This window comes from Dipodomys ordii, unplaced genomic scaffold (assembly GCF_000151885.1).
Source record: "Dipodomys ordii isolate 6190 unplaced genomic scaffold, Dord_2.0 Scaffold182, whole genome shotgun sequence".
Classification (NCBI taxonomy): Eukaryota; Metazoa; Chordata; class Mammalia; order Rodentia; family Heteromyidae; genus Dipodomys; species Dipodomys ordii.
The window spans coordinates 419434-433278 of NW_012267398.1; the positions used below are offsets into that span (position 1 = coordinate 419434).

The following is a 13845-nucleotide window of genomic DNA, read 5'->3' on the forward strand; positions in this document are numbered from 1 at the left end:
GAATGACTTAGTTCTAAATTGGGTCCAGGTTTCTAAATGCAATGAGATAAGACTCCTGCTTTTTCTTTAAGGCGGATTTCTTCCCTAATGTGGGAAGTTCGATATATAGAGCATAATACACGAACGTTTAATGAACCAGGAAGCCCAATTGTGAAATCTGCTAAATTTGTGACTGATCTTCTTCTACACTTCATAAAGTGAGTTATCTGTTGATACTTAATTATAATAGTTGTATTAATGAATAACGCTTTGAAAATATGAAATAATTTAAAATGCAAAAAGCTAAAGTAGTACAGTAGAATCGTGTGTGTGTGTATGTGTGTATTACTGCTGCCATACAAACGTAGCTCCTCTAAAAGTAGAAAGCCTGTGTCAAAAAATTTAAGACTGATGGGGTTATAATCCTAGCTCTTCAGGAGGCAGACACAGGAAAATTAAAAGGAGGATCAGAAATTTCTGGGATGGGAACGTGTAAAATCCCAGGGTGAAAGGCCCTGGATCAAACCCCTAAAAGAAAGGCAATGGAAATTGAGGTAGACTGTATGAATAGAAGTCAGAAGGACACAGTGTTCTAGATTTGGGGTGGGGCTACATCATGGAGTGCCTTGAGAGTTCCAACCAAGTAAATAAGAGCTCTGAAGTTAAGCCTTAAAAATACCAATAGCAGTTTGACTAGAGTGCCTAATAATTTATAAAGACGATACACAAAGCAGAAATAGCAAATTGGAGGTGGGTGCCAGTGGCTCACCTGTAATCCTAGCTACTCAGGAGGCTTAAAATCTAAGGATCAAGGTTGAAAGTTCTAGCTGGGGCAGGAGGGTCTTATTTCCAATCAGCTACTAAATATGCTAGATGTAGAGCTTTGGCTCAAGTGCCTTGAGCAAAAAAGCTTAGGGACAGTGCTCATGCCCATTTAAGTCCCAGGATTAGTCCCACATACATAGACACACACAGAGCAAATGGGCTACTACCACTGAAGCAGTAAGAGGTGAAAATGATAAGGCTTAATTGATATAAATGAGAAAAAGGCAGGTACAGAGAGAGTGTTGGGAATGTTGTTTGTGGGTTTTATGTTTGTTTGGAAACAAGTTTTTCTAGATAACTCAGCCTAATCTCAATTTGGCAATCCTGCCTTGGCCTCTCAAGAGCTGACATTACCGACAAGTACCACCATACTCAGTTTCTAAAAGAATTCTGATAGAACTCAGAGTACTTGATCACTAATTGGTTTTTAAGGTAGAAGCAAGGATTGATACTAAATAACTAAAATCTCCCCAGTAAGAATGATGTACTGTTAAGAGTGGTATTGAACAACTTGTATTTTATTCACAAATTAATATATTGAATTAAATCCCCTTTGTACAACTACTTAAGGAAAAATAAGTCAATAAATTAAAAAAATGGGAAGGGAGTGATGAGTTTAAATAGAATTTTAGGTTATGATGTCAAGAGAATATAGTTAAGAACCAAATATTATGGAATGTCTACATTTGAGAATTAAAGAAAAGAACTGGAAGATCTCAGGTATGTTAGGTTTATCTTGAAGACTAAGAAATACAAGCACAGAAATACAAGAAGAGAATGGAGCAAAGACTAGGAGATTAAAATTGAGGTTGGTGAAATGAACTAGGCCATAATGTAGTCTCTCTAGAGTGAGGAGTCAATTGTGTTTATATATTGTCAACAAATAAAGTTACTGTGTATGAGATAATAAAGTCTGATTTTAGAGTATAAAAAATTAATAGCTCTAATATAGTAACATTGTCTTGTTATTTAGAGATCAGACTTGTTATAACATTATTCCACTATATAATTCGATGAAGAAGAAAGTTTTATCTGATTCTGAGGTAAGTAACATTTTATTGTGATTTCTACATTGTATTATGTTGTATATAAAAATTTATATATTTTCAGTAAAAGCTATTATTAAACTTCTGTTTCAAAAAGCCAGGTGCCAGTGGCCCATGCCTATAATCTTAGCTACTCAGGAGGCTGAGATCTGAGGATCACAGAGGAGGTGCCACACAGGCAGGAAAATATATGAGAGTCTTATCTCTGATTAACCAACAAAAAGCCAGAAATGGAACTGTGGCTCAGGTGTAGAGTGATTTTCTTAGGCAGAAAAGCTCAGGACAGTGCCCTGGCCCTAAGTTCTAGCCCTAGAACCTTAAAAAAGAAAACAAGCAGGCAAGTGAAAAGGCAAAACTTTTGTTTGGCTCAATACTGTAACTTACTACAATTTTTTTGTCATGATAATTGGCAAGTAATCTATTAAGTTTAATGAAATCTAGAATATTCTTTAAATCGGATACATTCTTACCTCAAAGGAAGAAGAGAAAGACGCAGATGGGCCAGGAACTTCCACCCGGAAAAGGAAGGTAAAACAGTTTTTGGTAGAATTACTTTGCACGAATTAATATGTAAGAGTCATTTTTAACTCTTTAGTTTTAAAATCAGATTAATTTCAAGTCAGTATCTATTGTAAAATACATGTTTTTCAGAACTAGGTGAATTATATTTATCTGAATTACTATATTATTCAGTTTGGGCACTGCTATGCTGAAACTGTAAAATTTATAATGTTCCAATATTTTGAGGACCAACTCAAAAACCTTTGAAATTTGAAGCATTTCATTTTTAGATTTTCAGATTAGGGTAACTTAGCTAGTTAGCAAATGTTTCAAAATCCCAAGCATTTCAGGTAAGGGATAGTCAACCCTCTACCTGATTATCTAGTACTTTGTTAAAAACACATATTGTATTATGTAAGAACAATTACATAAACATATTAAGAGTATTTTTGTTTCAGGACCATCAGCCTAGAAGAAGATTACGGAACAGAGCTCAGTCATATGATATTCAAGCATGGAAGAAACAATGTCAGGAATTGTTAAATCTGATATTTCAGTGTGAAGATTCAGAGCCTTTCCGCCAGCCAGTAGATCTCCTTGAATATCCGGTAAGTATTTCTGAAAATATTTTGTACCTGTTAGTTTGCTATATATTATATATAGTAGTGGGTTATTTTGGTGAATTACAGTAAGTTTTTTCATACTTTCATTATCTGTTGAGTTGTATAGAGAATGTAAGTATAAAAAATAGAACTCTGAACAGTCTCCAAAGAATTGTGTTACAATCCTAGATACTCATTTTAGTTTTGCAACTTTCAGCAAGTAACTTAGTATTCCCATCTGAATGTTAATTTTATTAATTCTTTTCTTCCACTCAATAATTCCAAGAATAATCCAACTTTGGTTGCAGAATTATGAAGATTAAATGAAAATACAAAGCAATAGTTTGAACTTGTGAAGCACTGTATGGGTGGTGATGGATGGATGGATTTGGATGGGGTGGGGTGGGGTGGGGTGGAGTGGATAGACAACAGGGATAGGTAGATTGATAATGTAAGTATATGCATATTTCCACAAATATGTAAGAGTTGAGTAAACATGATCCAAGGATTTATTATTGTGTTCAGTCATAGCTGTCTAGTGCAGGTTGGTGGTTTCTTTTTATTCCTTTAGTAAATGGCTGTCGATTGTACATTTTTGATAGTGTTCATAAACTAACATGTTGAAACCCCTTTCTATAACAACTTAAGGATAAATGAGTTTTTTAAAATGGGAGACGATATAGGTTTAAATGATTTATCATGACCTAAATCTTGTATCAGCTGACTTTACTGTTGTTTATCATGTATATTCTAATTTGCAGTGATGAAAATAATTTTTTGTTGAGCTCTGGGGCCTGGGCACTGTCCCTCAGCCCTTCAGCTCTACAACTTGAGCCACAGTGCCACTTGCAGTTTTCTGGTGGCGATAAGAGTCTCATGGATCGGGCTGGGAAGGTGGTTCAGTGGTAGAGTGCTTGCCTCACATGCCTGAGGCCCTGGGTTCGATTCCTCAGCACCACATAAGCAGAAAAGGCCTGAAGTGGTGCTGTGGCTCAAGTGGTAGAGCGCTAGCCTTGAGCTGAAAAGCTGAGGGACAGCGCCCAGGCCCAGAGTCCAGACTCCACGACTGACCCCCCCCCCAAAAAAAAAAAGATTTGTTCAAAGGATCACTTTCCAAAAAATAAATTCTTGGGGAGATGGGACAGGGAAACAAAGGAGGAGGCAACAATGCTTGATAAGAAATATACTCATTATCTTGCTCATGTAATTGTAACCCCTCTTTATGGCCCTCTGTATGGTATTTTCTTTTTTTGGGGGGGGGGTCCAGTCGTGGGGCCTGAACTCTGGGCCTGGGCGCTGTCCCTCAGCTCTTCAACTCAAGGCTAGCGCTCTACCATTTGAGCCACAGTGCCACTTCCGGCTTTTTTCTTTTTGCTTATGTGGTGCTGAGGAATCAAACCCAGGGCCTTGGGCATGCAAGGCAAGCACTCTACCACTGAGCCACCTTCCCAGCCCCTCTGTATGGTATTTTCACCAGAAAAAAAAAAAAAAAAGAGTTTCATGGACTTCGCTGCCTGGGCTGGCTTTGAACCATGATCCTCAGATCTCAGTCTCCTGAGTAGCTTGGATTACAGGTGTGAGCCACTGGTGCCTGGCTGAGAAACTTTTGTCAAGAAACATAAAGTGATTGTCACTTGGGAAAAAAAACTGGAAAATTGAGTTAATTTGGAACTAAATATCTGAAAACAAACTACCTAGTTACACAACATTCTAAATAATCCATGCATCAAACAAGTCTCATGAAAAATCTTAAGTACATTGAAATTAGTGAAAACATTAAAATGCGTAGGATTCATGTAATGCAGGAAAAATGAAGAAGAGTATATCAGTAGTCTTATCATAGTATTCAAGCTCACTCAAGAATCTAGAAAAGCTAGGTGCTGGTGGCTCATATCTGTAATCCTAGCTACTCAGAAGGCTGAGATCTGAGGATCATGGTTCAAAGCCAGCCCAGGCAGCAAAGTCCATGAGACTCTTATCTCCAATTAACCACTCAGAAAACCGGAAATGATGCTGTGGCTCAAGTGGTCGAGCACTAGCCTTGAGCTGAAGAGCTGAGGGACAACACCCAGGCCCAGAGTTCAAGCCCCATGACTGACCCCCCAAAAAAAAATCTAGAAAAAACTGTAAAATCCACCAAAATAAGCAAAAAAAGTTGGCATCAGTACTACTGAATACAGGATAATTTTGTAATTGTGTACCACACTGTGGTAATTTTATATTGCTCTTCTTTCACTTGAGTTACAGCTTCAGTCTGTTGCCTTTGTGTCTTCATTTTTTTTTATTGTGAAAATACTGTACAGAGGGGTTATAATTACATGGGCAAGATAATGAGTACATTTCTTATCAAGCATTGTATCTTCCTCCTTTGTTTCCCCTTCCCATCCCTTCCCATCCTCTTCCCGCCCCCGCTGTGTTTTCATTTTATGGGGTACACTTAACTAGGTTGAGACCATGAGCAATTTTTTTTTTCCTTTGTAGAAGACTTGGTAGCAACTATTTCCATGAATAATTCTTGATTTCTGTTAAGGTTCCAGTTTTGGTACTGCAGGTAATTAAAGCCTTCATATATATGTGCAGGTTGTTAGGTTTTTGTTGTTATCAGTTTCTCATTTCATAGTTGTATTCCAGTGAGTAAGTATTCTTTACAAATTATCTGTACTATAAGGATTAGGTTGCTTTTTTTAAGAAAGTGATAATCATTAGTAGTGCTGAGACTCGTACTCATCATCATTTTTTATCTCTCCTAGGACTACAGAGACATCATCGATACGCCAATGGATTTTGCTACTGTTAGAGAAACTTTAGAGGCTGGGAATTATGAGTCGCCAATGGAGTTATGTAAAGATGTCAGACTTATTTTTAGTAATTCCAAAGCATATACACCAAGCAAAAGATCAAGGGTATATAATTAAATTCTTTATGTTCAATTAAAAGTATGTAAAACATCAAATATTTATATTTAAAATTTATAGCAAATTTAAGGTTATATTTTTAGTACTTCTTTCTGAGCACTGTTAATGTTTTCGATTAATTACTTTTCTTAATGTGGTATTGTTTTCCAGATATTGTAGAGCAGTCTGGGTTTACCTTACCTAGCTATTTCCACATTAATGGAAATATTTTTGTCAGAGGTACAAAAATAAGTAACACCTAAACATTGTTTAACTCTGGTTGGCGAAACAAAACTTGATGAAAGATGTGTGATACCAGGCAGTGAAATGAGAGCAACTAGATGCTTGGCATAGACAGGGATCCAGAATGGGTTCAAACCCTCAGGGATATTTTTGTGTAAGAATTACCAGTGATAAGGTTTTATGTGTATGAGCAACCTGACTTCAGAGTTAAAGCTTGTAAAATCCTAAACACAAACATCATTTTATTGTAAAAATAGTTGTTTATTTTTCATCAGAAGAGGTTGAGAGAAAGAAATACAAAAAGTAATACTCAAATTTCAAAGCTTTTTAACACAGGTTTGTGGGGCTTTTCTTTTCATAGATTTACAGCATGAGTTTGCGTCTGTCGGCTTTCTTTGAAGAGCACATTAGTTCAGTTTTATCAGATTATAAATCTGCCCTTCGATTTCACAAAAGAAATACCATAACAAAAAGGAGGAAGAAAAGAAACAGAAGCAGCTCTATTTCCAGTAGTGCTGCATCAAGGTATGTAATTTCTTTTCAGTAGCACTCACTAATCTATAACTTTGTCATCTAAATAATAGAACTTGGTGGTTTTTAATACTCCTTTACTATTCCCTATATTGCAGAATGATATATTTGACATGCAAGTTCCTATGATGTGGAGGATTTTTAATCTTTTAAACTAAAGCTTTACTAGTGTAAGTGCTTAAATTCAAACTGCTAAATCTATACAGTAAAACAGCATTTTTAGGTAGTGATGGCATCATGCTTTCTGTCATATAACAGTAGCATTTATGGCGATCCTTCACTAAATAATCACTTTCCAAAGGCTCACAACCATATGAAATCCACTACAAATCTCATATTTTAACATATTTCATAATAAAATACTGAATTGAACAGTATTGTAAAACTATTTGATATCTACATGTAGAACTATAAGAATGACTTAATAATATGATCTTTCTTACAGCCCTGAAAGAAAAAAAAGGACCTTAAAACCCCAGCTAAAGTCAGAAATCTCTACCTCTCCATTTTCTACACCTACACGATCAGTACCACCAAGGCATAATGCTGCTCAGATAAACGGTAAAACAGAATCCAGTTCTGCTGTTCGGACTAGAAGCAACCGAGTGGTTGTGGATCCAGTTATCACTGAACAGCCATCTACTTCATCAGCCACAAAGACTTTCATTTCAAAACCTAATACATCTGCAGTGCCAGCAAAAACATGTAAGACCCTTTCTAAGTTGAAGTATGTATGGCAGGGCTTGGGGTTTATTTGCTGTGTGTTTTAGTAATCTGCAAAGGCGAGGGAGGGAAAATGGGTGGCAACGCAAAGGTAAGAGATTTCCTGGGGGTGTTGTAACTTTCAGAATTAGGTTTTGTCATTTTGATTAACTCAAGCAATTCAGATAAAAAATAATCAGACATTTTCTTTTATTTTTTATTTTGAACATCTTACTAACTTTTACCTTTTGTATATATTTGTTTCAGTACTAGAGAATTCTGTGAAACATTCCAAAGCTTTGAATACTCTTTTAAGTCCTGATCAATCCACTTATAGTCATGGCACTAGAAATAACTCCACAAAAGAAAACATGGAAAAGGAAAAGCCAGTCAAGCGTAAAATGAAGTCATCTGTACTTTCAAAGGCCTCAAAATCGCCAGCTGTCATTGATCCAGGTAAGGTGTTATTTTAGCCAACTGGGCATGGTAGTGGACAACTGTAATCCCAGTACTAGAAAGGCTAAGAATCATGAGTTCAAGGTCTGCCTAGACTACGTAGTGCTTTCTCTAGGCTAGCCTTGGCTGTACAAGTGACCTCCTGTCTCCAAATAATAATATAATGATGTTACTTTTATCTTTCCAGATATTGTAGATCCTTCTTATAAATAATGCATTTGTTGGAAACTAGCCTCTATTACCCAGTTTATCTTCATATTCACTTTTTAGTTTGTCCAAGTAAAAGCCCCACATTTTGTATTTGTTGATAAATAATGATATAGAGACAAAAACAACTCATACAGTGAGCTTCATTAAATTCTAATTTAAAATTCTGAATTAAAGGCTTCAAATGTTATAATTCCTAACATTAAAGAGAACTAAAGAACTATATACTCAGAGTTTAAACAGGGTTTTGTTGATTCCAGTGTAGCAATCATAGTTTTTCTAGGAAAAAAAGTTATAAATGATTAATAGAGCATAGATTACAAACTATAACAAAACAATTTATTAAATGATAATTCATCACAGTTGTCTCTAGTTAGGCTTCTGTGTAACTTCTATTCACTTAAAGTGAATGCAAGTCTCTTAAAGCGGGGGCGGGGGGAGGGGGAAGGTGTCTTAGTGGTAGAGTGCTTGCTTGCCTTGGATGAGGCCCTGAGTTCAATTCCTCATTACCACATAAGCAAAAAAACCAAAAGTGGTGGTGTGGCTCAAGTGGTAGAGCTGAGGGACAGTGCCTAGGCCGAGAGTTCAGGCCCCACAACTGACAAAAAAAGAAGTCTCTTAAAGCAGATTTTTGTCTTCAGCCTCCAGATACATTCCACAATGTTTTTGTTTCTGAAACATCTCTTAAATCCATATTCACTGCCATGGCCTAAGTCCAGACTACATCATTCTTGTTTCTAATTGGTCTTCTAGTTTGTCTTGCTCCTTTTGTCTTGCCCAGTCCATCTTCATATTGCAGTAAAGTGATCATTTTGTACACAGAATTCAGATGTTTACTATCTCAAAGCACGGATACTCTTTTGTTTGCATATATAAATTCCTTTTAAGAAAATGGCATTAAAACTATCATCCTTTTCCCATAAGCATATTAACACAAAATTTTAGAACATTCCAAGGGATTCTTTCGAAGCAAGTCTGCAGAATTTCTAAAGGATTGTATGGAATGACTGTTTAGAAGCCTTGTCAGTAATAGGAATGTATAACGAAAACAGCACGCAGACTCCTCAGGCGGTTCAAATATAATTGGTAGAAAATACTTAGGGTTAGGCCCGCTTTGCACCACCATCGCTACTTAAAAAGTACATCTCTTAAGCTTGTGAACAAGAAAATGAAACTTTGAAGTAACTTCCCTCTCTAGATTTTGTTTTTCATAATGTATTGCAAACCCCCCACCCATAACTAAATGACAACTCAAAGAGTTTTGGAGAAACAAAGGAATTAGTGGTGCATCTGTGGTATATATGCTTTCATCTGAAATAGTCGCGTACCATCCTTTGCCATCATAGGAAGGCAGTTCATCTTCACATTTTCATACTACAGATTTGTAAATTTATCTCACACATTTCCTTTTATGGTTTTTTGAAGCATAATTTTTTTATTGTTTGTTAGAGTGAGATTTTAATCATACTAAGTAGAAGGTACACAAATGGTCTTGATTGATATGTAGTTTTTATGATTATTAGTCATTTGCTAGTTATTAAAGAGGTAGGACTAATTATAGGGCATCTTCATTAAGTAATTACGAAAGAGCTGGGTGCCAGTTGCTCACACCTGTAATCATAGCTATTGAGTAGGCTAGGATCCAAGAATTGATGTTCAGAGCCAATCTGAGCAGGAAAGCCCAAAACACTCTTATCTCCTTAACTACCCGAAAATGGAAGAGGAGCAGTTGCTTAAAGTGGTACAGCATTAGCCTTGAGCAGAAAAGCCAGGGAAATTACGTAGGCCCTGAGTTTAAGTCCCAAGACTAGCAAAATAATAATTACAAAAGAATTAAGAGTGTGACATTTCTGTTTTAGTATGATGTAAATTACTTCATCAGATATACTCCTAGATATGATACCCTTTACTTAGAGGATTAGGAGGGAGGGAACATTCTGTATCCACAAAATTTAAGAAAACTTAGACTCCAAGCTCTACTCTTAACACCATAGACTTACTACAGTCATGTTAAAAGGGGAATCAAATAAGAACCAGACAAGTGGGAGAGAGCTAAGTTTTACACTGATTATTTTCTATAATTCTATTGCTTAAAAATAGGAATACAGAAAAATCCAGTATTTAATGAATTAAACAGTGAATGTTTTGTTATGATTAAACTATGAAAGTACACATGACCCTCTGTGTACTACACATCTGATGTGTAGTAAAGGAAGTAGGAGTCAAGAGGGATTCACTGGTCATCAGTTACTTCTCTTGAGATTATTACTTTAAGTATCTTGCCCACTGCCAGTGGGTAAGCCTGTAATACTAGCTACTTAGTAGGTCAGAATCCAAAAGATTGCATTTCAAAGCAAGCCTGGTCAGAAAAGTCCAAGAGACTTTATCTCTAAAATAGAAGCAAAAAGCAGGGTTGGAGACCATGGCCCAAGTGGTAGAGTGCCAGCTGAGCAAACACTAGTTTGCTGAATTCAAACACTAGTTAACCACCAGCTAAAAATAAAAGTTAAAAAAATGCTTCTCCTAACTTAGCTTTTTGTCAATTATTTTTCTTATTATAGTAAAAAAATTTGGATTATGTTGTCATATATATGTATACTTATTGAGTGGTTTGATGATCAGACAAAAAAGCTACTTGATGTGTCAAGTGTGCTGTTTGTTTTTCCCTTTAGGAGACTGTAAGAACAATGCTTTGGTACCAGGAACCATTCAAGTAAATGGCCATGGGGGACAGCCATCAAAACTTGTGAAGAGGGGACCTGGAAGGAAACCCAAGGTAGAAGTTAATACCAGTAGTGGTGAAATTATACACAAGAAAAGGGGAAGAAAGCCCAAAAAGCTACAGTGTGCAAGGCCAGAAAATTCAGAGCAAAACAATATGCATCCCATTGGAGATGAAGTGGTTCCTTCTTCAACATGCAATTTTCTTTCTGAAAGTAACACTGTGAAGGAGGATTTGTTACAGAAAAAGAGTCGTGGAGGCAGAAAGCCCAAAAGGAAGATGAAAACACAAAAACTAGATTCCGATCTCACGGTTCCTACGAATGTTAAAGTGCTAAGGAGAAGTAACAGAAAAAAGACGGATGACACTGTAGATGAGGAGGAAGAGGAGTTTGAAGAACTCAAAGGCTCTGAACCTCACATGAGAACTAGAAACCAAGGTCGAAGGACAGCTTTCTACAATGAGGACGATTCTGAAGAAGAGCAGAGGCAGCTGTTGTTCGAAGACACCTCTTTAACTTTTGGAACTTCTAGTAGAGGACGAGTCCGAAAATTGACTGAAAAGGCAAAAGCTAATTTAATTGGTTGGTAACTTGAACCAAACTATTTTACTTCAAAATTTATAAAGCAGGTACAGTTAAGGAATAAGTAGAACTAAGGCTTCTGCTTCCTTGCTGCTATGATGGATTAGGGAATGTTATCATTTGACTTGCAAAAAAATTTAGAAGACACTTCACTTCTTTAAATGAAAGTATATATATATATATATATATAAATATATACATATATATTTTAAATGTTTGCTATTTATTGCCCTTAGATAGGTTATGCATTTCCACATTCATTTCACTCACTGTCTACAACAGAAGAAATTGAGGATCCATAATGAACTCAATTTATTTATGAGAGACAGTTTTGCTACACTCTTTAAAGAAACATAATATTCTTAGTGATAGAGCATTTCATGAATTAATTATTTTTGATCAAGCAAGGTACATTTTTATTGATACAGAAGTCATGGCCTCATGCTTCTAGGAAGACATGTTACTGAGTAGCAGTAAATTAAGAAATGTGTTTCCTCTAAAGATAAGTAAAAATTGTCACCATTCAATATATTCAATACCCTAAAAAGTTTTAGTTATAGACTGTTCATCTGCAGAGTATCTAGAGGAAACTTCTGCTTTATTCCATTTCTGCCAAACTTAAGAGAAAGTGTACTGATGAGAAGGAAACATATCCACATTGGAAAACACTGACTGTCTAATTTTTCAGACCTTGATTCTTATATCTATCACTTGATCTCTGTTTATTGTGCCAAAGACTGAGAATCAGTGCAGTAGAAAGCCTGTTTTTGACTGTCAGGACAGCTATGCGCTTCAGTACTGGAAAGGCTATATATTCTAAAGAGCAAGTTATTAAAGAGTTATGCTGAGATATATCTTTTTTTTTTTTGGTACTAATAGTAGAAAATTATGCACTGGTGGGTCCTTTGACAGAGATACCTTAGAGAAAATGTTTTAAGTGGTTAAAGGATTCAAGGAAGATACAGGAAAAAAGGTATGGGATTTGATGTTTACTTATTGATCTGGATTAATGTCATTTCTAAACATTAGACATATCTGATAGGCTAAAATGACTGAGAAAGAAACATGTCTGTGTGTATGTATATATATTGATAAATGGGTATAATTAAATATATATACAGACACATACTTACATACTATTACCCAGGTATAAATTTTTTTTTCTTTCAGGATTTTTTAGATAGTGGTAGAATAAAAATAATTTTAAAATTGTCATACTTTATAGTTTAATTTTAAGGGGAAGATTGGTTATTTTCAATTATTAAAGGTTAAAATAGGCCAAATCACTTTTTATGCAATCATGTTTTATACAGTGGTCTCATTGCACATTGTGTTCTTTCTGCACTTTTTACGGTATCCTTATCACGCTGGTATGTCAATATACACCCTGAAGAAAAAACTCCATTTAATGATTGTGCCTTGTATTCTATTATTTTTTGCATCATTAGTAAAATTAAGTTGTCTATTGTAAATGATAACTATATGACTTAGGAGAATGTATTACTATATGTACTGCTATGGAAAAAGAAAGCAGTTATTTATTTGTTTATGGTACAGTTAGTTATTTTATACCTTAAAAACCAACATAAATACCATTTCTATTGTTTAAAAATTATTGTCCATTTTTTAAAAGTGTAAACAATGTAGTATTTTCTGAGGACTGATGGTACAAAAATGTAACCAAAATTTTCAGATACTACATTTTTAAAAAGCAAGGATGGGGAAAGTATATATCAGCATGAATGACCCTAATGTAGAAAAATAAAGTCTTTAATTGAACCTTGGCAAAATACTTATATAATTACATAATTATTTCTTCACCTGTTTCTGATAAGGATAAATGTTAACTGTCATTTAGCTGTCTTGAAGAATGAAAAGTGATACATTTGGGATTTTTTGATCGTTTGTATCTAAATTTGTATAGAAATCCTCTTGTGACATTAAGTAAACCATTTTCCAGATCTTGACTGGATTGCTGTGATTTTGCAGTTGAAAAATAATTTCAAAATTTTTCAGGTTTTTTGTATATTTATTTTTTTCTAACAAATATATTCAATTATATAATTAAAATTCAGTAAACTCTTCATAATGCAGAAATGGATAATGGCTTTGTTGTATAGAAAAGAGTTTCAGTTCCAGATATTAAAAATAATAATGTGTATGTTTGAAACTAAAGTCATTAAAATTATTTGTTGCTTTTGAAAGCAATCTATTTGAAATATGTAATTTCCTGATGTTATCTGCATTATACTAGAAAAATATTAATACTCAAATCCACTTTTGTATAAACTGTCTATAGTTTTAAGTGTGTACAGAAAATAATGGAAAAACATACACAGTCTTAGTGTGAAATACCTCTAGTATGGTGTATGAAACTAGTTCCAACTATAAGCAAAGAAGTGATTATTCACCGTCTTTCCTATAACAAGTAAATATATTCCTGTTCTAAAACACTGTATATTTATGATCTTATTTGGACATTTTCAGACACTGGTTTCTTAGTAAAGCAGAATTACTTGGATCATATTATTTGTAACTAACTGAAACATTTAAA

The 13845-nt window shown here is 35.0% G+C and overlaps 1 protein-coding gene across 2 annotated transcripts in view; it reads left to right on the forward strand.

The window, feature by feature from the left end:
- Phip (pleckstrin homology domain interacting protein) overlaps positions 1-13630 on the forward strand; it is a 76671-nt gene extending 63041 nt beyond the window's left edge. The window contains exons 20-28 of one of the 2 annotated variants that reach the window (XM_013034108.1): positions 72-197; positions 1778-1847; positions 2328-2378; positions 2810-2959; positions 5704-5856; positions 6452-6615; positions 7067-7326; positions 7591-7779; positions 10659-13630. In XM_013034108.1, coding sequence (XP_012889562.1) covers positions 72-197; positions 1778-1847; positions 2328-2378; positions 2810-2959; positions 5704-5856; positions 6452-6615; positions 7067-7326; positions 7591-7779; positions 10659-11299 — 1804 coding nt within the window. In that variant the 3' untranslated portion in view covers positions 11300-13630. Of the gene's footprint in view, positions 1-71; positions 198-1777; positions 1848-2327; positions 2379-2809; positions 2960-5703; positions 5857-6451; positions 6616-6719; positions 6792-7066; positions 7327-7590; positions 7780-10658 lie in introns of those variants that run through there. The other variant, XM_013034109.1, reaches the window with a different exon arrangement.
- Positions 13631-13845: the final 215 nt, after the last annotated feature.